We start from the raw sequence: 22,875 nt of genomic DNA, 5'->3' as shown, positions 1-22,875 counted from the left end.
GAAGGATAAATGACAGAGCGGATTTCTTTGTCTGGAAGTGAGAGTTGGTTGAACTTGTATTGCGATAGCATCAGAAGTGTGTGGAGATGTAGGGACGATGGGATGTGTTTGTAAAGGAGTGGCAACATACTAGGGTTGGTGATCACAAGGGAGACAATGGAGTTATTCAGATCTAGTTTGTGGACAGTGTAGGAGATGCTAAGATGTTCGATGCAGGGGAGAAGGGGTGCAAATTTCATGAGATGACAGAGGCTCCACGTGGGGGGAAGGTAAACAGAAGCAGAAAGTGAGGTGGAGTGCATGACATTCGAGGATTTGGAGTGACTTACAGAACTCTGTCATTCAATTCGTAGTTTTGGTAGTTTCAGTCCATTGTGGACTTTCCGTTAGATGGTTACTAGGTGACACTTCCATGTTAGATGCCAATCGATGGTTAGTCCTACGTAGAGGATAGTAAATGACAAGGTAAATGTCATGGAGACGGATGGTGCGGGTGATTCATCTCACAGTTATTGCCTGGATTTTGGAGGGGTTGATCTTGCAGAACCATTGATTAAACTGACTGAGGCGGATTCAGAGGGACTGATGAGATTTCTGGTGTCTGAGATAAGGGACGAGGAAAGTGGTGTCATAAACATACAGAAGTAGCCACATTAGTCAGTGGGAAGGGTGTTCGTGGATGCATCAAGAGAGGGTGGATTGAGAGACCTTGCTAAGTACTGAGGTGAGGCAGATGGGGCGGTAGGAGGAGGTATAAGTAGGGGGTTTGTGTGATTTGAGGAAAAGTAGAATTTTCGAGCTTTTCCAAAGTTGAGGATAGTAACCTGTGGAGAGTATAGTGGTGTAAAGGGCTGCAAGGGTGACTAAAAAGGAGAGAGGGCATTCTTTGAGGTGTCGATAGTTGATGCAGTCATTCCTGGGGGAAATGTTGGGTTTTTGTGGAGTACTTGTTGTACAAACAGAAATAAATACACCAATGACTGGCGTATTGCGCAGTGGTTAGACACTGGACTCGCATTCGGGAGGACGATGGTTCAATCACGCGTCCGGCTATCCTGATTTAGGTTTTCTGTGATTTCCCTAAATCGCTCCAGGCCAGTGCCGGGATGATTCTTTTCAAAGGGCACAGCTGACTTCCTTCCCCGTCCTTCCCTAATCCAATGAGACCGATGACCCCGCTGTCTGGTCTTCTTCCCCAAAACAACCCAACCCAACTGGTGTATTTATTTATGTTTGTAGTAACTTGTCCAAGTACTGGAAGCTGGAAGCCAGGGGCGGAACTGCTGTATTCATGATTCATGAATGGTAGGGAATAGGGAACAATAAAATGACGGTCAAAGGGATGGACAAGATGCTGGAGAGATAGGCTGCAAAGTGGTCAGCTTTGCACTGGTTATCAGGTAAGGGATGGTTGTTGTGGAGGAACGAGCAGTGAAAGGTGAGGTTGTTGCCAGTAGGTCAAAGAAATACTTGCCAATTCAAGGAATAATCAATGGAGAGTGTAGTTTTAGTCTGGTGCATGTTTGGCGCTAGTCTCGACGTTTTTTTGTATTTGGTGTATACCTGATATGTCTCTGTATTTGCCATAGCATGTGAGTACATCCTGGTCACAAGAAGGAGCAGTACAAGAAATAGGATTCTCAGAGAAGGAATAGAGCAGGAATAATCAATGGAGAGTGTAGTATTAGTCTGGTGCATGTTTGGCGCTAGTCTCAACGTTTTTTTGTATTTGGTGTATACCTGATATGTCTCTGTATTTACCATAGCATGTGAGTACATCCTGGTCACAAGTCCACAAGAAGGAGCAGAACAAGAAATAGGATTCTCAGAGAAGGAATAGAGCTGGTCGGTATGGGGGTGAGGAGAAGTAGGGCAGCAGGGTTTTGGGGTGGGTTCTTAGTGTAGGTTGTGTACATTCAGGGGAAGCATACATTCAAGGACAAACTCAATTGATTTATGACCTTAACCTGTTCTGCTGTTCCCCTGAGAACTGATTTATGACCCCCAGGAAATAAACTGTCCTTCTGAGAAACCACCCATCCTTTTCTCTCCTCCTCCTACCCCTTCCACCCCTCCACCCTCCCTCTCGTTGATACATACACACTTTGGATATCAAATTAAGTGATAATTAATTAAAACGATAAATTAATTACACCTTCCTCCTCTGGGAAATCCCCCAGTCCTCCCCTCAAATACCCCTTTCCCCCTACCCTACCTCATCTGGAAATTGGTGGGAAAAGGACTCAGTCTATGCTAGAGAGGAGGAATCTCATGACACCAAGTTTAAATCATTGTCAATAATATACTGATGCATATTCTTTATTTAATAAGTTTATGGAAGATAGTGCTCCCCCACTTGCATAGCTCTCACGTCTGCACCCTCCACCACCCATTCCCATGACATAATAACTGTACGCACTGAGGAGTGGAATCAAGTGCGGTATTGAGGGCCATTGATTGGGGTCTCCTGCCCATGTGTCTGTTGTCCAGCACCGCCACCTTATGTAGATCAAAAACCGCCCAAGGTCCTAATTATAGATCACGATACTAAATACCGCCGACCATGTCCCAGATGTCAGCCTCATTTGGTGCCGGCCGCTGTGACCGAGCGATTCTAGGCGCTTCAGTCCAGAAACGCGCTGCTGCTACAGTCACAGGTTCGAATCCTGCCTCGGGCGTGGATGTGTGTGGTGTCCTTGGGTTAGTTAGGTTTAAGTAGTCCTAAGTCTAGGGGACTGATGACCTCAGATATTAAGTCCCATAGTGCTTAGAGCCATTTGAACCAGTTTTGAACCTCATTTGGTTCTGCAACCGCAAACAAAGCATTAAGTGGAGGCATTCCGTTGATCGATAAATTTCAGACTCGCTTCCTGTGTCTGACACTACTTCCTGTTTCTGTGTGTGAATCAATGTCTACAAACACGCAGATAGAGGTTTTCATCTTCCGTTAGAATAATGTGTCCCTACCGCCTAGTGCTGGGGCAAAGGGAAAGATGACCTAATTTCGATATTAAAAATAGAGTGAAATAGTACATTCGCACTACCCTATCAAATTAATTGCTTAACAATTTCCTGGATTCAAATAGATCAATTAAAACACTCAACTCCACCTTAAATGATCCTTCTTGGTAACAGAATATATTTTCAGTGTTTGAGTATCACACACAATCCTTATGCAAATTAAGTAATCAAATTTCCACCACAAATAGATCATAGCGATAAATATGTCCAAGATCTAGTATGCATTGAATGTGACAACACAGACACCATCCTCCACCACAACGTTTCTGCTAAACATATCTGGTTAAGAAAATCCTACCGTTCACAGAAAATTGTGATGGCAAACCATGCACTATCCGCTGACTACCAGCTAGCCCCATCTGTGCCAGCCAGGCACCTGCGCTGGCAATGCCAGCTGCTGCACAATGACTCCTGGCATCCACACGTCCACTGTACTGAACACTCAGAGGTCGGAGAGACTGTCATCAAGCTGTCAACCGATCAGTTTATATTGGGAGGGGAAATAATGTTCCAGTGCAAACACTTGTCATATCGAATCTTCTCATGCAACATACATGTCCACCTCTGTCGCCACTCACTCAGCACACTAGTCACTTCACCAGCCTCTGCTGCCATGAGCAAGAGCACACAGGTCAGCGCATTCTTTGTAAGCAACTGCACATTATAGGCCAAGCTAATGCCTTGTGACCACTTACGCCACTGACCACAGTGCACTGTGAGACAAACAGCTGCAGCTTGGATGTGCACAGTAGTTCTAACCAATTCCACTATAACATAGACCCCAGCTCAAAAGTTGCACTTTACCCAATCCGAGACAGGAATGTTGTTGACCATACACCTCGAATTTCTCACACAAAATGGAGATATCAGTAGTAGGCCAAAGTGAGCATCAGCACATTTTGTTAGTGTGTGTTGCCTACATTCAGGGTCAAGTGTACATTCAGGGGCAAACTTATTGTTCTCCTTTGATTGACAGGTCATTAACCTATTGTTTTGGTAAGAGGTTTATGATTCCCTGGTGATAATCCCTCCCTTTGAGTGACAGGTCCTTAACCTAGTATTCCCCCACCCTTACCTCTCTCCGTTCTCCTCCCGAACCCACAGGAAACCTCCTCCCTTCCCCTCGCTGATACAGGTATACTTTCAGACCTGAGGTACTGGAATAGCACCTCTCATTCTATCAATTTGATTGACTGCTTAATTAAGTTGACCAATTAATTAAGCCTTCCCCCTCTGGTAATCCCCCACAACCCCCCTCCCCTCTCCTCCTCCTGGAAATTGGCGGCTCTGTGTTGGAGAGGAAGGATCTCATGACAGGAAATTCAATTATGTAGCAGAAGGTATATTGTTTATTTATAAAAAATTCTCTGCTGTTTAGGAAGACGCAGGTCTTGTAAAATACATCGAAAAGAAGTAATTAAATTTAGCGCCTTTTTTATTCCGATCGCGCAAGGAATACCGTCATGAAACACCCATCACATGTAATTGCAGCGCCACAGATCGCTTAAACATAACTGAAAAACTTTCTCACATCTCATCACCTGTGCAGGTTGTCCGAGCCACACACCCCAGGGCCCACCTCGTCTGCCGGGCCGCGCCACATCTGCGGGAGCCTGAGAAGCGGCGACGCACTGGGGCCCCACAACTGACATACCGGATGTCTGCTAATCACTATGGTGAAGAGAAATCATTTACATATTATGAGATAAAAACTAATTAATTTTCAAAGTAACTTTACATTTTCATAAGTAGACACAGTAACACTATTTTCACGTATCTTCTTCTACTTGAGTCGATGGAGAGCAGGACACCAGTAGAATTCCAGGTCTTGAACAGCAGCAAACTTCACGATTCGACCCATCCATGAGATCTTCTCATTCCCCTTCACACAGATGATGGTCGAATAATGGAAGCGATGTCACCATATCTTTATAGGGTATGCACTTCCCATTTATTTCATTCCTCAGCGACTTGTATTTCTGTATTCCTGATTTTCCCGGAACATTTTTGTACTTCCTCCTTTCATCAATCAACTGAAGTATTTCTTCTGTTACCCGTGGTTTCTTCGCAGATACCTTCTTTGTACCTATGTTTTCCTTCCCAACTTCCCTTTTTAGAGATGTCCATTCCCCTTCAACTGTACTGCCTACTGCGCTATTCCTTATTGCTGTATCTATAGCGTTAGAGAACTTCAAACATATCTCGTCATTCCTTAGTACTTCCGTATCCCACTTCTTTGCGTATTGATTCTTCCTGACTAATGTCTTTTACTTCAGCCTACTCTTCATCACTACTATATTGTGATCTGAGTCTATATCTGCTCCTGGGTAAGCCTTACAATCCAGTATCTGATTTCGGAATCTCTGTCTGACCATGATGTAATTAATTGAAATCTTCCCGTATCTCCTGGCCTTTTCCAAGTATACCTCCTCCTCTTGTGATTCTTGAACAGGGTATTCGCTATTACTAGCTGAAACTTGTTACAGAACTCAATTAGTCTTTCTCCTCTTTCATTCATTGTCCCAAGCCCATATTCTCCTGTAACCTTTTCTCCTACTCCTTCCCCTACAACTGCATTCCAGTCGCCCATGACTATTAGATTTTCGTCCCCCTTTACATACTGCATTACTCTTTCAATATCCTCATACACTTTCTCTATTTCATGACCATACATTGCCCAATAGACTCAATACCACTCCTCAAATTCGCTATCAGAATTACGGCATTACCTTATTCACAGACATCTTGCACACACTTGAAGTTGAATAACTGAATGACGATGGATTCATAGTGATCATTCAGTTACATACAGCTGGTGCGCTGAAAGGGACAAACAAAAGTCGACTGTACACTTGGAATAAAGCATTCTTTGCATTCAAGCCTATAGGAGGTTTGTACTTAATATGATATCCCTCTTTGAAAATTCAGCTTCTGCACACACATTATAATACATAAAAAAAACTTTGCATGGCGCTCTAACAGTCTTTTGTTTTTTCGTAACAAATTCAATTTTTCCAGCTGCAACAACAGATCTGTCTCGCGATGATCATCCTTCTGTTCCATAGTGTTAAACAGGTACGGTGCTTAGCAACAGGACCTTAAAAATGTACTTGGACTACAACGGTTTTGCTGTTTCTCCACCCATCTGCTCGGCCCCTGACAATTAACTCCGAATGGACGTACTCTAATATATATTGCACTTGCAATTAGTTCTGTCAGGGGGAATTTGTGTAATCTGGGTGGTGGTAGCTGTGCATAGAATGCACTGATACAAACCCCGACTTGGCAATCTGACTATATAAAAGGCGCCACAGTGTGTTGGCTGAACCGAAAATACATAAAGGTTTTGTGGAAGTGGTGAAATAGATAAACTGAAAAGACTCTAGGGCTTCTTTAAATTGTAATTACATCCTTTATTCATCGACATATATGTGACGAGGGGAGGTTTTTTTTTCCCGCTACGTGAAAACGACACCCAGCTGGTGCGGGTGTGGATAATCATAATTTTTTATACACCTGTAATTAATAGTCAGAAATGTTATGCTGCTGCTTGAACGTACAGGTGCTGTGGCTTATGTTCCGACATATCACCAGATGTTTGTGGGAAGCAATCAAACTACTATTAACATTAAAAAAAATAACGATTATCTAGTTGTAAGGGAAGGATTGATTTGACGTGGTGTATTGTGATTTCAATGCATTGGGGAGTATATCCGAATATAAGAAGTGACAGATTTATTTCGTAAACAGCTGCACAATACAGCAATGCAAGGATTCAACTGGACCTGCTATACAAACAGGACGGGCAATTCAGCTGTAACAAAACGTCCCCTCATCGGCATCCCTAAGCAAATTTTCGCGTTTTCCTTATTGCACTATCGACAGTAATGTTGCTTACAGTACACCAAACCATATGAGTGATGTCTTTCCAACACTTTCGTCTGTGGATGCGCTGTTAATTATCACATCGTGCCGGACGCCAGTGGTTTATAACACTTGTTTGAGAGAGTATTGGCAGGGTGCAGCACCTTCCGGAAGCACTGATTGGAGAAGTTAACTGTCAAATAATTTCCTAGAACTGAGGAGAATCAAGACACATAGATGGTGTGAGTGTGGGCATAGCATAGTTTTTCCAGGTTCTATACACATATAAACGATCACTGCAATACTTGTCTGACGTAAATATGTTGCAGTGTAAAGTTACTGTGGCTTATATTCCAGTAAGTTCAGAGAAAATGACTGTGTGTCCTACCATGAGGGAGGTACAGATTTATCACATCAATAGCCGTAAGGTTATGACAGAGATTTTGCGTTGAAAATTATGCGCGCTATAGATATTGAGATTCGTTACAGAATCACATCTGTCAAGAAGAGACATTTTCAGTACATCACTCAGTGTCAGACTGCATCAGTAATCCTAATATTTAATTGTAGTTACACTGATAAGTATGTGCCTTGTTCCCAACATTCTTGTGAGTCAGGAGATTGCCAAGGAAAGCATAGCAGCGAGCATGTCCGGGCCGGAAACAGCATCTCAGCTCATGCCTTTTTTCCGGGCTGCTGCTTGCCTCCCTTTGTACACCAGTTCATAGAGTCCAACCAAGATTCTGGCTAAGGACAATTCGGCTCGCCCCTCCTACTGGACAGGTGAATAGTGAACTAATACCCAGCTTGCAGTGAGTCGCCTTCGGGACCACGTGTGTCGCATCTATACACTTTGGAAAGATGAGAAGATTCAGTATGACAAGTGTTTGCTCTGGGAGCATTGATAGGGTTCGAGCACCTAACACTCAGGTCCTCCTGGGGTGGAGGCCGTCCATGGTTGGTGGGCCTCTCTGTGGCTGACACGCGCTTCCACGGCTGCGGTCATGGGCTGCGTTTACGGCCAGTCTCAGGTGCTGGTATTGTACTGCGGCATAGTGTGTGTGGGCATCCAGAAGAAAAGTATGTGGGATGAGGGAGTGTTTTCAACAATCCCAGTCACCTAGCCGTGAATGGATGGTGTTTGTCAATACATCACGGCGGTACTTGTTGTTGTTGTTACTATCATGTGGTATACCCTTTCCTCCCTTCAAATGGTTCAAATGGCTCTGAGCACTATGGAACTTAACATCTGAGGTCATCAGTACCCTAGAACTTAGAACTCCTTAAACCTAACTAACCTAAGGACATCACACACATCCATGCCCGAGGCAGGATTCGAACCTGCGACCGTAGCGGTCACGCAGTTCCTGACTAAAGCGCCTAGAACCGCTCGGCCACACCGGCCGGCTTTCCTCCCTCTTTCTTCGACTTGGTGTAGCGGAGAGAACTCTATAACCGTGACGGTATAAGTTCACGACGAAATTTGAAATTCCAACTATCATTTCATATATCACCAGATCCAATCGTGATGTGAAATAGTAATAGTTTTGGATTACTTAAGGAAATTTCGGATGAAAAACACAACAGTGCTGTTTATGCTCGCAAACTACTGTGCAGTGTTGATCCATTTTTGAAATTTAGAAGATCTTTAAACTATGTGAAGCGAATTTTTTAAAAGCTTTATTAACTATTTATTTAATATTTCCGGTGGCACTTCTTCTGAAGCACCATTTGTGACATCTTCAAGCTGTGATATTCCACACCAGATTTAATAACTTTTGAAGCAGTTCGTGAAGTGTACCTCAAGAAAAGCGCACAGGAAAGCTGGGGCAGTTGAGAGTACATGGCAGAAAGAAATATCTCATGCTAGTTCCTATGTCATCTGCAAAGCAAACTACAGCTCCCTCTCTCTCTCTTTGTATGCAACGATCTTTTTTTAAAGGTGTTTTCGAGTAAGTCGGCAACTAGTTTTGCGACATCATCAATTTTTTTTGTGTGAGATAGCTACCATGTCTGCCTTATATCCTCTGCATCACGATCACGTCGCTGGAAATTACTTATTTGTTACCTTTCTGCAGTATTTATGGATCGATTACCTATCAGCCATTTGCCTTGGAAGGAGTTATCGCGTGTGTCAGTATTCCAGGGTAAATGCTGCTTTGTTTAGGGTACGGTCCGACTGCGACCGACAGCGTGCTGACTCGGCAGTGGCACATTACAGAAGAAGAAATAGAGATAGAGCACATGTTTCGACAGGAATTTTCGGGTGCTTTAGTTCGAGGATTAGCCTGACATCAGCTATGTCACTTGTGGGGGCCCTAGCGCGCTGCCGCTTACTGTGGCGTAGCCCAGCATCTGACACGGGCCCTAGGGTGGGTGGCTGGGCAACCTGCATGGGTGGCGAGACGAGAGAAAGTTTTTCGGATACGTTTAAGCGATCTTTGGCGGTGTAATTACGTGTAATGGGTGTTTCATCACAGTATTCCTTGCGCGATCGGAATAAAAAAGCTGTCGATTTAATTACTTCTTTTCGATGTATTTTCCCAAACAGCAAAGAACGGTGAGCAAGAGAGATTCAACCCCTGAAAACTGAATTCTTTATAAATAAACAACATACCTTGTGCTATGTAGTTGAATTTCTTGTCATGAGATCCTTCCTATCCTACACATTTCCGGGTAGTGGAGGGGGAGAGTGAAGGGGAGGTTTGTGGGGGATTACCAGAGGGGGAGGGGTTAATTAATTGATTGGTTTACTTAAGCAGTCAATCAAATTGATAGAGTGGGAGGGGGCTATTCACATAGCTTAGGACTGAAAGTGTACCTGTATCAGTGAGTGGGAAGCAGGAGGTTTCCTGATGGGTTGGGGGAGAAGGGGGAGGGGGAGGGGTGGTGGAACAATAGGTTAAGGACCTGTGAATCAAAAGGAAGGATTATCCCCAGGGAGTCGTAATCCCCTTAACAGAACAATAGAATAATGACCTGTTAATCAAATGAGGACAATAGGTTTGCCCCTGAATGTATACTTGACCCTGAATGTAGGCAACCCGCACTAGCAAAAAGCACTGATGCCCAGTTTGCCCTACTATTGATATCTCCCATTTACATGAGTTATTTTCGAAGACAGAAGAAATCGGGGATGCACTCGTTTTCATGTCGCTAAAATATCGTTACTTGTTGTGAAAATCTTTTAACAGTATGGCACAGGCTATATTTCCTCAAATTATTCTCTCATCGGGTACAAAAGATCTCTTCTAATCACCTTAATAACTGTTACATCCTGCTTCACAGCACTAGAATATTAAAATCGTTTTTGGTTCATGATGGAGTGCTAAGATCTGCCACCGCCACAGGTTGCCTCCACACTTTCAAACTCCCTTAAAGTAACCAAACGCCTCACCACATATGACGCCTCTTAAGTTAATGGCACAGAAAAGTTGTAAATATCAGGTTTATACTATGTATGACTTCATAAATTCGATAATGCAGCTGAATTTATAACGATGGTAATCTCTCCCTATTCATGTGGTAGATTGAAATTTCGTTAAAAGATGTCCCCACAGCGAAAGAACGACTGATTACAGCTCCAGCGTCTGAATGATATCTGTGGTACCCTATCCCTTGCTTCTATCTGCAAGGCGCCACATTATTAATATCAAAGTGATAGACTAATTAATTAAATTGGTCCTGAGAGTCACTTTGCATGATGAGTAATTCTGCACGGGTTTTGGATAGGACGATCATGAAAAGTGTGTCAGAAAGTTAAATATATTGTAGCTTCACTGCCATTACACTCACTGCTTCAGCATTCAGATGAAAGCCACTATAATAATTTAAGCATTGAGTGGTTTTGACCACTAGACATTGCATTTAAATGGCATGTGGCTTATCACTAGACAATGCATGTGGACGTAGCATAACAGCTCGAATGGAAGACAAGACTTCCTCCAGGAACTGCCACAGCCTACAGTGTTGCCAGTTCTTGCATAGAGCCGGACTTAAGATTATTACTAGTGTGGCCATCCCATGTAACGATCAGCATGGACTTAGGACTCGGCGGCAGCTGGCTGTCAGCCAGGTTTTACGTGAAAGAGTGCACCTTCATTGACAGAAATGAACGATATTACACACAACTTGCTGCAATTTCTTTTGTATCACTTCAATACATAGTGGCTAGGTTGTTCTGTTATAGATGTCTAACAAGGGAACCTCCCCATCACACCCCCCTCAGATTTAGTTATAAGTTGGCACAGTGGATAGGCCTTGAAAAACTGAACACAGATCAATCGAGAAAACAGGAAGAAGCTGTGTGGAACTGTGAAAAAAATAAGCAAAATGTACAAACTGAGTAGTCCATGTGAAGATAGACAACATCAAGGAAAATGTGGGCTCAGAAGCGCAGTGGTCCCGTGGTTAGCGTGAGCAGCTACGGACCGAGAGGTGCTTGGTTCAAGTCTTCCCTCGAGTGAAAATTTTAATTTATTATTTTGAGACAATTATTACTTTTTTGGGAGTGATTATCACATCCACACGAAAACCTAAATTGGGCAAGGTAGAAGAATCTTTTTACCCATTCGCCAAGTGTACAAGTTAGGTGGGTCGACAACATATTCCTGTCATATGATGCACATACTGTCACCAGTGTCGTATAGAATATATCAGATGTGTTTTCCTGTGGAGGAATCGGTTGACCTATGACCTTGTGATCAAATGTTTTCGGTTCCCATTGGAGAGGCACATCTTTTCGTCTACTAATCGCACGGTTTTGTAGTGCGGTTGCAAAAACACAGACACTAAACTTATTACAGTGAACAGAGACGTCAATGACCGAACGGACAGATCATAACTTTGCGAAAATAAATTAAACTTTTCACTCGAGGGAAGACTTGAACCAAGGACCTCTCGTTCCGCAGCTGCTCACGCTAACCACGGGACCACGGCACTCCTAAGCTGATGCTATCCTTGATGTTGCCTATCTTGCGCATGAACTACTCAGTTTGTATATTTTGCTTATTTTTTTTCATAGTTCCACACAAATTCTTCCTGTTTTCTCGACTGATCTGTGTTCAGTTTTTCAAGATCTATCCACTGTGCCAACTTATAACTAGATCTGAGGGGGGTGCGATGGGAGGTTCCCTTGTAAGTATTTCATAGTGAGTATTATGCCGCAAAAAATGAATGTCAGAAACATACTAAGAACTATTATAAACCATACAGACAATGTTGTCACGCAGCAAAATTTTGCTTCATGAAGCTCCTAATTTCATTATACAGCAAGGTTAAAGTGGCCCAGCAATTAATAATGGACTGAATATTGCACGAGCATTTCATGAGTTTTTAGATATTTGTGCAGTTAAAGATATGGAAGAGAAACACACAATAATAATAATAATAATAATAATAATAATAATAATAATAATACAATGACAGAAGGGGATTTCAGATCACCAACAATATTCTCAGTAGCCCTAGAGGAAGTCTTCAAATCTATTATTTAAAAAACGGAAGGATTAGTAAATTTTAATGGGAAGTATCTTCATTTTCTTAATGGCACTATAAGTTTGAAAATGACCTGAAGTCAATTATACAGACAATAAAGTAATTAAAATCAACATACAAAAAAGCATAAATTAAGATGTAGTTGACGATCACTAGATCTGTCTGTGCAGATGATATGTGAATTAGGATCTTTATGAAGGACCAAAATAAATAGTCATATGTAAACTTAAAGGGTTTGTTTTTACTTTAGGTCCAAAGAGCAGTTCAAGGCATTCCTTCGGTATCTCTTCCGATGTACTTTTGCTAGTCTACTAGTTCTTGAGTGGTCTACGTAGTGTCTCAACTCCTGATTGCCAAACAAAACTGATTGGCATGGAAGAAGCAAACACAAACCAAGTAAGTGGGACAATGGAGGTAGGAGGAGGGAATGGTCACAACTTTGTCAGTCAGTCCAAGACCCTTGATTCAGCTGTAAGATATTAAACAGGAAAGCGAGCCTTTAAAATTTCAGTATAGCATATATTTTCCGTGAAAAATGAAATGGTAAATTCTATCAGGAAAAAGAAAATTGGCGTTCTACAGATTGGAGCATGGAATGTCAGATCCCTTAACCGGGCAGGTAGATCAGAAAATTTAAAAAGGGAAATGGGTAGGTTGAAGTTAGATATAGTGGGAATTAGTGAAGTTCGGTGGCAGGAGAAACAAGACTTTTGGTCAGGTGAATACAGGGTTATAAACACAAAATCAAATAGGGGTAATGCAGGAGTAGGTTTAATAATGAATAAAAAAAAAAAGAGTGCGGGTAAGCTACTACAAACAGCATAGTGAACGCATTATTGTGGCCAAGATAGACACGAAGCCCACGCCTACTACAGTAGTACAAGTTTATATGCCAATTAGCACTGCAGATGATGATGAAATTGAAGAAATGCATGCTGCGATAAAAGAAATTATTCAAGTAGTGAAGGGAGACGAAAATTTAATAGTCATGGGTGACTGGAATTCGAGAGTAGGAAAAGGGAGAGAAGGAAACATAGTAGGCGACTATGGATTGGGGGTAAGAAATGAAAGAGGAGGCCACCTGGTAGAATTGTGCACAGAGCACAACTTAATCGTAGCTAACACTTGGTTCAAGAATCATAAAAAAAGGTTGTATACATGGAAGAAGCCTGGAGATACTGACAGGTTTCAGATAGATCATACAATGGTAAGACAGAGATTTAGGAACCAGGTTTTAAATTGTAAGACATTTCCAGGGGCAGATGTGGACTCTGACCACAATCTATTGGTTATGAACTGTCGATTAAAACTGAAGAAACTGCAAAAACGTGGGAATTTCAGGAGATGGGACCTGGATAAACTGACTAAACCAGAGGTTGTACAGAGTTTCAGGGAGAGCATAAGGGAACAATTGACAGGAATGGGGAAAAGAAGTACAGTAGAGAAAGAATGGGTAGCTCTGAGGGATGAAGTAGTGAACGCAGCAGAGGATCAAGTAGATAAAAAGACGAGGGCTAGTAGAACTCCTTGGGTAACAGAAGAAATATTGAAGTTAATTGATGAAAGGAGAAAATATAAAAATGCAGTAAATGAAGCAGGCAAAAAGGAATACAGACGTCTCAAAAATGAGATCGACAGGAAATGCAAAATGGCTAAGCAGGGATGGCTAGAGGACAAATGTAAGGATGTAGAGGCTTATCTCACTAGGGCTAAGATAGATACTGCCTACAGGAAAATTAAAGAGACCTTTGGAGTAAAGAGAACCACTTGTATGAATATCAAGAGCTCAGATGGAAACCCAGTTCTAAGCTAAGAAGGGAAAGCAAAAAGGTGGAAGGAGTATATAGAGGGTCTATACAAGGGCGATGTACTTGAGGACAATATTATGGAAATGGAAGACGATGTAGATGAAGATGAAATGGGAGATACGATACTGCGTGAAGAGTTTGACAGAGCACTGAAAGACCTGAGTCGAAACAAGGCCCCGGGAGTAGACAACACTCCATTACAACTACTGACGGCCTTGGGAGAGCCAGTCCTGACAAAACTCTACCATCTGGTGAGCAAGATGTATGAAACAGGCGAAATACTCTCAGACTTCAAGAAGAATGTAATAATTCCAATCCCAAAGAAAGCAAGTGTTGACAGATGTGAAAATTACTGAACTATCAGTTTAACAAGTCACAGCTGCAAAATACTAACGTGAATTCTTTACAGACGAATGGAAAAACTGGTAGAAGCCGACCTCGGGGAAGATCAGTTTGGATTCCATAGAAATGTTGGAACACGTGAGGCAATACTGACCTTACGACTTATCTTAGAACAAAGATTAAGGAAAGGCAAACCTACATTTCTAGCATTTGTAGACTTGGAGAAAGCTTTTGACAATGTTGACTGGAATACTCTCTTTCAAATTCTAAAGGTGGCAGGGGTAAAATACAGGGAGCGAAAGGCTATTTACAATTTGTACAGAAACCAGATGGCAGTTATAAGAGTCAAGGGGCATGAAAGGGAAGCAGTGGTTGGGAAGGGAGTGAGACAGGGTTGTAGCCTCTCTCCGATGCTATTCAACCTGTATATTGAGCAAAGAGTAAAGGAAACAGAAGAAAAAATCAGAGTAGGTATTAAAACCCATGGAGAAGAAATAAAAACTTTGAGGTTCACCAATGACATTGTAATTCTATCAGAGACAGCAAAGGACTTGGAAGAGCAGTTGAACGGAATGGACAGTGTCTTGAAAGGAGGATATAAGATGAACATCAACAAAAGCAAAACAAGGATAATGGAATGTCGTTGAATTAAGTTGGGTGATGCTGAGGGAATTAGATTAGGAAATGAGACACTTAAAGTAGTAAAGGAGTTTTGCTATTTGGGGAGCAAAATAACTGATGATGGTCGAAGTAGAGAAGATATAAAATGTAGACTGGCAATGGCAAGGAAAGCGTTTCTGAAGAAGAGAAATTTGTTAACATCGAGTATAGATTTAAGTGTCAGGAAGTCGTTTCTGAAAGTATTTGTGTGGAGTGTAGCCATGTATGGAAGTGAAACATGGACGATAAATAGTTTGGACAAGAAGAGAATAGAAGCTTTCGAAATGTGATGCTACAGAAGAATGCTGAAGATTAGATGGGTAGATCACATAACTAATGAGGAGGTACTGAATAGGATTGGGGAGAAGAGGAGTTTGTGGTACAACTTGACTAGAAGAAGAGATCGGTTGGTAGGACATGTTCTGAGGCATCAAGGGATCACAAATTTAGCATTGGAGGGCAGTGTGGAGGGTAAAAATCGTAGAGGGAGACCAAGAGATGAATACACTAAGCAGATTCAGAAGGAGGTGGGTTGCAGTAAGTACTGGGAGATGAAGAAGCTTACACAGGATAGGGTAGCATGGAAAGCTGCATCAAACCAGTCTCAGGACTGAAGACCACGACAACAACAAAATTCTATTTTCTCTTAATTATTATGACAGAAATAATTTTTTTCTTTCAGTATCTGAAACTATTATTACATTAATTTTCCTTATCTTATGAATTTTCTATTACGAAGGTACTACATGCCCTGCTGATTTAACTGAAGTAACCTCTGTTACCTTATAAAAGATTCAGTACCAATGTGATGAAAGGAAACTTAAGTCCCCATTTGTGTGAGACCTTTTCAGCACGAGGAAACCAGGTATATGGCCACGTATTGCAGGAACAGTGATCTATTAATTTCAGATCTATTCATGGTATCTGAGAAAACATAAACCAGCAACTAAATAACAGAACAAGATTCTGTATAAAATTACAGGGATGCCATCTTCTTTGTCTGTGGAGTCCATACAAAAATTCAAAAAGTAGGAATTGGGCGACTTATTGTAAACACATAACACAACTGTCAATGATGGTAAATCAGCAACATGACACACATTGTGCCACTGTTGTTAATGTTGCATTTAAATCCAGTATGCCAGTAAAGTCTTGGTGTGTTGTAATATTCAAGTGTTTTAATTAGTGTGCCATGTCCCATTGACTACAGTGCAACAGCTAAACTATGTCTGTGTATTGCAGGATGGAAATATGAATCCATTGCTCTAGTTTGATGGATTCATAATGAATAACATCTAAATCAGTGCTGGCAAAGCGTGGCTTGCAAGTCTTTCCCCTCCACTCATTGCTTCCCCTTCCAACTCTACACTTGCAGTGACATCACAGCCTCGCCACAGCCTGTAGTTCACTTGTTTATCAGCAGTCGAGTGGGACAAACTCTTTTAGCTTGCTTCCATAAAGCACAGGCTCTTGCACTTTCACTTCCTGTCCAATTGCGAAGAGGCATCGATGTTTCATTAGTCTGGTTGATAGCTGCGTTTTGTTCAAATTAATTCTCATTAATATTTTGCTATCATTTAGGCTGTCATTTGTTATAACTGTGGCTATTATTCTGAATTTGATTGTGCTTATTATTGTGTCTATTTTTCTACCACTGTTCTCAATAATGTCAAAACAAATGAATACTGAAAACTGAGTTTTCACAGAGGAGTGGGAGACTAAAAACTTCTTTGTACACAATTGTGATGGAAAGCCTCAATGTTTAATATGTAAAAAATGCTTAAGTCAGAAGAAAGGTAGTAATCTTGCTCAACATTTCTCTCCATTCCTTGAATCAACATACAGACATTATTCTCATGACAAACAATTTGCTTCATGGGCAAGTTAAAAAAAGAGAGATGAGTTGCCTGAACAATCAAGTCTTAAAAAGTTTAATGGCATTGTATGTGGTATGCTTAAAACTAGCAATAGCTCCAAAAAATGCGACAGCATACTCGTGGAAGAATGTGGAAAAGATGTCACGAAAGCATTTGGTTTAGATGATGCTGCTGAGCACTTTAAAACAGTGCTTTGTCACCTAACACAGTAAATAGTAATTGATGTAAGTCATAGCATAATGAAGAAACTAAACAATTTAGTTGCTGCTGCTATTATTCTTTGTGTGGGGTTGAGAGTACTGATCAAATAGGTCTTAGTCAATTGCTATTTTTTTTTCTCCTGATAATGTATGACTTTTCTGCAAGTGAAGAGTTATTTGCTTTAGTTCTGTTATTCAGAAAAACAGGTTTGGATATTTTTAACAGAGTTAAAAAGTTTGTTGACAAAATTTCTGGTTTAAATAGAGCCCTATAGTTTGCATTGATTGTGCACCAGCTACGGTCACTGGTTAAAATGGCATCATTGTCAGTTAAGAAAGAAACTGAATAAATTGTTTAACTTCTCATTGCATAATAAATCCGGAAGCACTATGTGGGGAAACTGTCATAATGCCGTCCGCAATGAAATACGTGATGAAAATTATTTTTTAAAGACAATGGCGCGGAATATGGAGATATATTTCATTCTGAAATTTGTTCGTAGCATGCAGGAAAATGCTTCGCTCATATTTTTGCGCTCCAGAAAGAATTTTTCATGGTTTTGAATGGAGAAGTAAAATCAGATACTGGAGAATTTGAAAATAAGCTGAAGGATTCACTTCTTTTATCAAAACTGACATTTAAAACAGATTTTAATGATCATTTAAATAATTTGAATTTGTGTTTGCATGAAAAGGAACGGACTGTTTGTGATATGTTTTCACACATTAATGGATGCAAGTGCAACTTGCTTTGTTTTTATTGCAAACCAAACAAGGAACAACAGTGTCATTTCCGAAGTTGCTGTGAACTGAAACAAGAATACGTGGAAGTAAAATTTTCAAGATTTACCTCCATCATTGATTAAGTATCTAAAGAGTTTTGGAATCATTTTCAAGATTTTAAATCTCATTTTCCTTATCAATACAATGAAAATTAGTATTGAAAGTGTTACAAATAATCGCTAAGAAGTAGTCTGCAGTTTATGAAGTGATCAATTCATCTTATCACTTTTCAAGACAAAGAGATGGAGCAGTTTTTGAAATAATGCCACCCAAATATCTCAGGCTTCACTCTTAAAATAATTTTTTTGGATGAAAATACATTTGTGAATTCTTCAATGAAGTACTAAATCTGCTTAGCATAATGCAATGACCAATGAGTCTGAAAATGAGCTTAGTTTTGCCACAGAGGAAACTGAAGTCAGTATCACAAAACTGTTCAAGATCAAGTTAAATCAATCTAAGCCAAAAATTTAAATTTCTCATTAATGTACGTACGAGAATGTGAGACGAATAAATAAAAGTGAAACTTTTAGTATATATGTCGTGTGAGGTTTTAATGCATAGGGAATAGGTAGATCCCCCAACCCACAAGGCTGACAGTCGTTCCTGCGATTAGCCGGGATGGCTATGATGGGGTCGTGACCGCACTGCATGGATCAAGTTGCAGGGGAAGCACTCACTGGAGGTGAATGTCTCTCTAGCCACACTTTGCAAGCCCTGATTTAAATAATTCTTCCATGGTTAGATACTCACTCCCTGCACACAAAAATGAACTTAGCTCAATATTGGGCATTAAATAGTTTGAGATTTGTCTGCAAGCCTTCTTGAAATCTGTGTTGTATCAGTTTAATACTCATGATATATCAGTTGAAGTTATCGATTCTCTGCACTACCTCATACTACAGCATGATCCCATGCTGGTTATCAGCTACCTCTATGGCTTTATGTGGCACAGCATGGGGACTTTTTGGCACTTTATGAACATTAAGAATCATCACTTTTAACATATTATACTACCCATGATTGCTGTAGGGCTAATATTTAGCTACGCCCTCTAACTTCAAAAGGGCAACTTTCAAAAACTAAGGATACTAACAACAGTTTCATCATACAGTTATCCTCCCATGAAGTTAATTAACAGGTGGAGCATTAGGCACACCAACATATTAAAAAGAAACAGGTATGATTTGAAAACAACAGCATTCATAAATAACAGGATTCAAACTGCTGCACGCGCATGCTTAGTAGTTATGTGTTGTGCCACTAGGTGGTGCTAGTTTGGGGTATTCTGTTGTCTGTGTTCCTATTTCAACCCTTCACCGATTAATGACAAGGCTGACAACAAGGAGAAAACAGTCTGTGTGAAATTTTGTTTTCTGTTAGGGAAAACTGCAGCCGAGACTACTGGGGTGCCTTGGCAAGGCTTTTAATGATGATGCTTTGGGGAGTATTTTCCTCATTTGAAATCTGGCTATGTGCCAACTGGTGACATGCCACGTCCCGGTTGTCCTTCGACAGGAAGAAATAACTAAAACATTGCCACTGTCAAACGTCCATGGACCATTGACCAAATTTCTGAGGAAGCAAAAGAGACATGTGCATGGTTCAAACCGAAGATTTGCACACGAGATGGCATATGCAAAATTTACAGTATCCTGCCTCAAGAGTTACAGAACTGGTTTCAGCAGTGACAAAAGTGTTGGGACAAGTGATTTATGCACACAGACAATAGGGCTAAAGTACTGAGAATATACAGCTCAATAAAAATGCAATATAACAAAATTCCCTCCCTCCATATTCCTTCTCATGATAACATTGCAGATGACTCAAAGACAGCACCATTCCAGTATTGTGCAGTTCGGCAGTCAGTTGGTGGGGAACCCACTGTGCGCAGATTTTTCGAAAGTTCAAGTGTTGATACTTTATGAGGTGGGCAGTGCCCGTGCTAATACCCAGTAACCAATGGATCTCGTCCGCGGTGGTTCTTTGATTTTCTAAGATTAAAGCATTAAATTCTGCAACCATTTCCAGTGTGACACATGATGAGTCTGTCCAGAACGAGCATCGTCTTCCAGTGACTCGTGCCCCTCAAGGAATTGATTGCGCCATTCCACAACACTTTAATGACTCAGACTGTACTCACTATACACAGCCTTCATCTGCCTATACATTTCACAGCCTCCAACTCCTACTCTTCATTGTTCCTACTTACTCAGGTGCAAGTTCAGTGGTGGGCGATAACTAGTGTGACCACCTCTTCGGCATGAAACCACACTGGCGCTATGCAACATCAAATGAAGCACACGTATCAGTCTCTCTACCAATAGATGGTGCCACTATACCCGCAGTTATGTGATGCCACCTAACGTGTAAGGCAAAGGTTGACGCACTGACCAGGTTTCATTTCAATGAACCTGATACATCAACAACAGTTTAGAAAAACATTTGACACTGAATTTTCTGGACGACTTTTCACTCCACTGACTACTTTCAGAAAAGATCCAGTCACTAAACATAACATCTGTCATGTAAATGATCAGCATACAGACATATTTTCACAAAAAAAGAGAGTGATTATTTTGGAAGCAATTTACAGTGTCCACATTTTAGCATGATATTGTGAATATGATTGATAGGATATACAAATAACTAAACTTAATGTGGTGGCAATGAAGACGCTGTAGCACAGTGTCAACCAATTTTGCAAGGTCATCAGGCTTAATGCCCATGACCTGGTCAAAAACAGTATCTCGTGTAATATTTGCATAGTATGTTGGAGATAGGTTTGGAATCACTCGTACCATTTCACAATTCAATGGTTGCAAATAGTATGCTGATGAGATTCATTTCCTTTTTTTCAAATCTGAATGATTATTTTGAACCCAAGATTTTCCTTTGTTTCTTCTAGCAACCACGTACATCTGCTATAGGATTAAGCAACAATCCGAAGTCATTATATTAAATGAAATGTGAATGAGTGATTGTGGTTCCTTTATTAAAAATGAAAATAAATTTAACACAATTTTGCCAAAAGACCATTGTTATTAAAAATAATTACTTACATTTTGTTCAACACCTTTCTGTCAATAAAATACTTAAAACTATATACATACTGTACAGTCAATCTTAAAAATTAAAATGAAGTAAAAAACTGATGACATAAAATGAAAATGAAGTAAAAAATTGATGACATGAAATGAAAATATGCATAAAAGCATTTTAAAAAATCTTGAAACTTTAACATGGCTTCTGTTTTCTCTCTCTGGAGAATTCTAATGTGAAAGGGTGTTTCACAGTCTATTTGTGCTTAATGTTTGGCAATTTTAAGATTTGTACCTTTATTGAGACTAGACGCATTTTGCATAAGCTGTTATCAACTGTGCAAATCTTCACAATAATTCCATAACATTACCAAGCTTCACCTCTTTAGAAGGCAAATGAAGCAGCGTTGTTGTTTGGAAAATTCACATAACCTTCATGTTTCACACTACCATCTTGAGAAGAGAGAAAACCATTTTCAAAACTTCCTTTTGGATCTTGACCAGATACAGACATGTGATCAAAAGTCTCTAGCAGAGCCTTCTCTTTCCCTTTTAACAGACTTTTCTGTTGAGGCATATTCACATAATTGTCAGGCGAAGGATTAAAGTGGCCAATGTTATGGTAAGCAGGATTTGAAAAACTTGGAGTTATAGTATTTCCATTAACATACGTTCTATGTCCATTTCATGCACCAGTATCTACACTGTCAGCAGTAGGTTGTTCTGATTCAGAGTCACTCATGCTCTTAAGCATGGGTCGCAACTCTGGACCACGAATAAGTTCTGCTTCTTTAACACGAGACTTTGCTTGAGGCGAACCATCAAAAGTGAAAACATTTCCTTCAGAACGGCTGCTGTGTGGGCTGAATACACCACCTTCTGAAGTTGACAGACTTCCCATGCACATGTACCCTGAGCTGGCTGGACCATCTGTGGCTTCTGCACCAGAACCGGGTAGAGGACTGCATGGAAAGAAAAACAATAAAAGCATGTGATCAGTGAAGTTACTTTGAAATATTGAGCAATAGTTAAATACACTGATGGAAAAAAATCCCACTGCCACAAAGTAATTAATGTAGAGTAATGAAATTATGAAACATTTTGTCTAGGCAACATATTTAAGTGATTAAATTGCAAGATCACACTTAGTGTAACTGCAAGAAAAGCCACTGCAAATACGAAATGCTGGTATATTAATAACTAGTGCAACCACTAGACTGTTGAATGCAAGTACGATAATGTGCACACACTGTTGTACAGGTGCCTAATTTTAATTTATGGTATGGAGATCCGTGCCTGTTGCACTTGGGTCAGTCAATACAGGGACTGTTAAAGCTGTTTGTGGATGATGCTGTTATCAGATGATGTCACATATGTGCTCGACAAGACATATCTGGTGATCCAGCAGGCCGAGGTAACAGGTCGACACTCGAGCATGTTTAGTTACAACAGCAGTATGTAGGAGTGCATTATTCTGTTGGAAAACACCCCCTGGAATGCTGTTCATGAAGGGCAACATGACTGGCCAAATCATGAGATTGACATAGAATTTTGCAGTCAGGGTACATGGAACAAACATGAGAGTGCTCCTGCTGTCATATGAAATCACACCACAGACCACAATTCCAGCTGTAAGTCCAGGTACCAAGGCAGAACCAGCTTTCATCAGAAAACACAACAGACCTCTACTCTAAATTCTTGCTACCTTTGTTAAAGTGTTTATCATTTCTTGAAGTTATTTTTTGAAGTCATCTCACACATGCCATCAACAAAAATAATGATT

General features: G+C 40.7%; 2 protein-coding genes across 2 annotated transcripts in view; both read right to left on the bottom strand.

Moving 5' to 3' along the window:
- Positions 1 to 22,875, bottom strand: part of LOC126412521 (vascular endothelial growth factor receptor kdr-like) — an 864,770-nt gene that overhangs the window by 552,813 nt on the left and 289,082 nt on the right. The window lies entirely within an intron of this gene.
- LOC126412522 (vascular endothelial growth factor receptor 3-like) overlaps positions 21,074 to 22,875 on the bottom strand; it is a 224,798-nt gene continuing 222,996 nt past the window's right edge. The window contains exon 26 of the mRNA XM_050082159.1: positions 21,074 to 22,054. Coding sequence (XP_049938116.1) covers positions 21,778 to 22,054 — 277 coding nt within the window. The 3' untranslated portion in view covers positions 21,074 to 21,777. The remainder of the gene's footprint in view (positions 22,055 to 22,875) is intronic.

The sequence above is a fragment of the Schistocerca serialis genome, chromosome 7 (genome assembly GCF_023864345.2).
Source record: "Schistocerca serialis cubense isolate TAMUIC-IGC-003099 chromosome 7, iqSchSeri2.2, whole genome shotgun sequence".
In the NCBI taxonomy this organism is placed as follows: Eukaryota; Metazoa; Arthropoda; class Insecta; order Orthoptera; family Acrididae; genus Schistocerca; species Schistocerca serialis.
The sequence above is the reverse complement of the archived record's forward strand: the minus strand, read 5'-3'. Positions and strand labels throughout refer to the sequence as shown.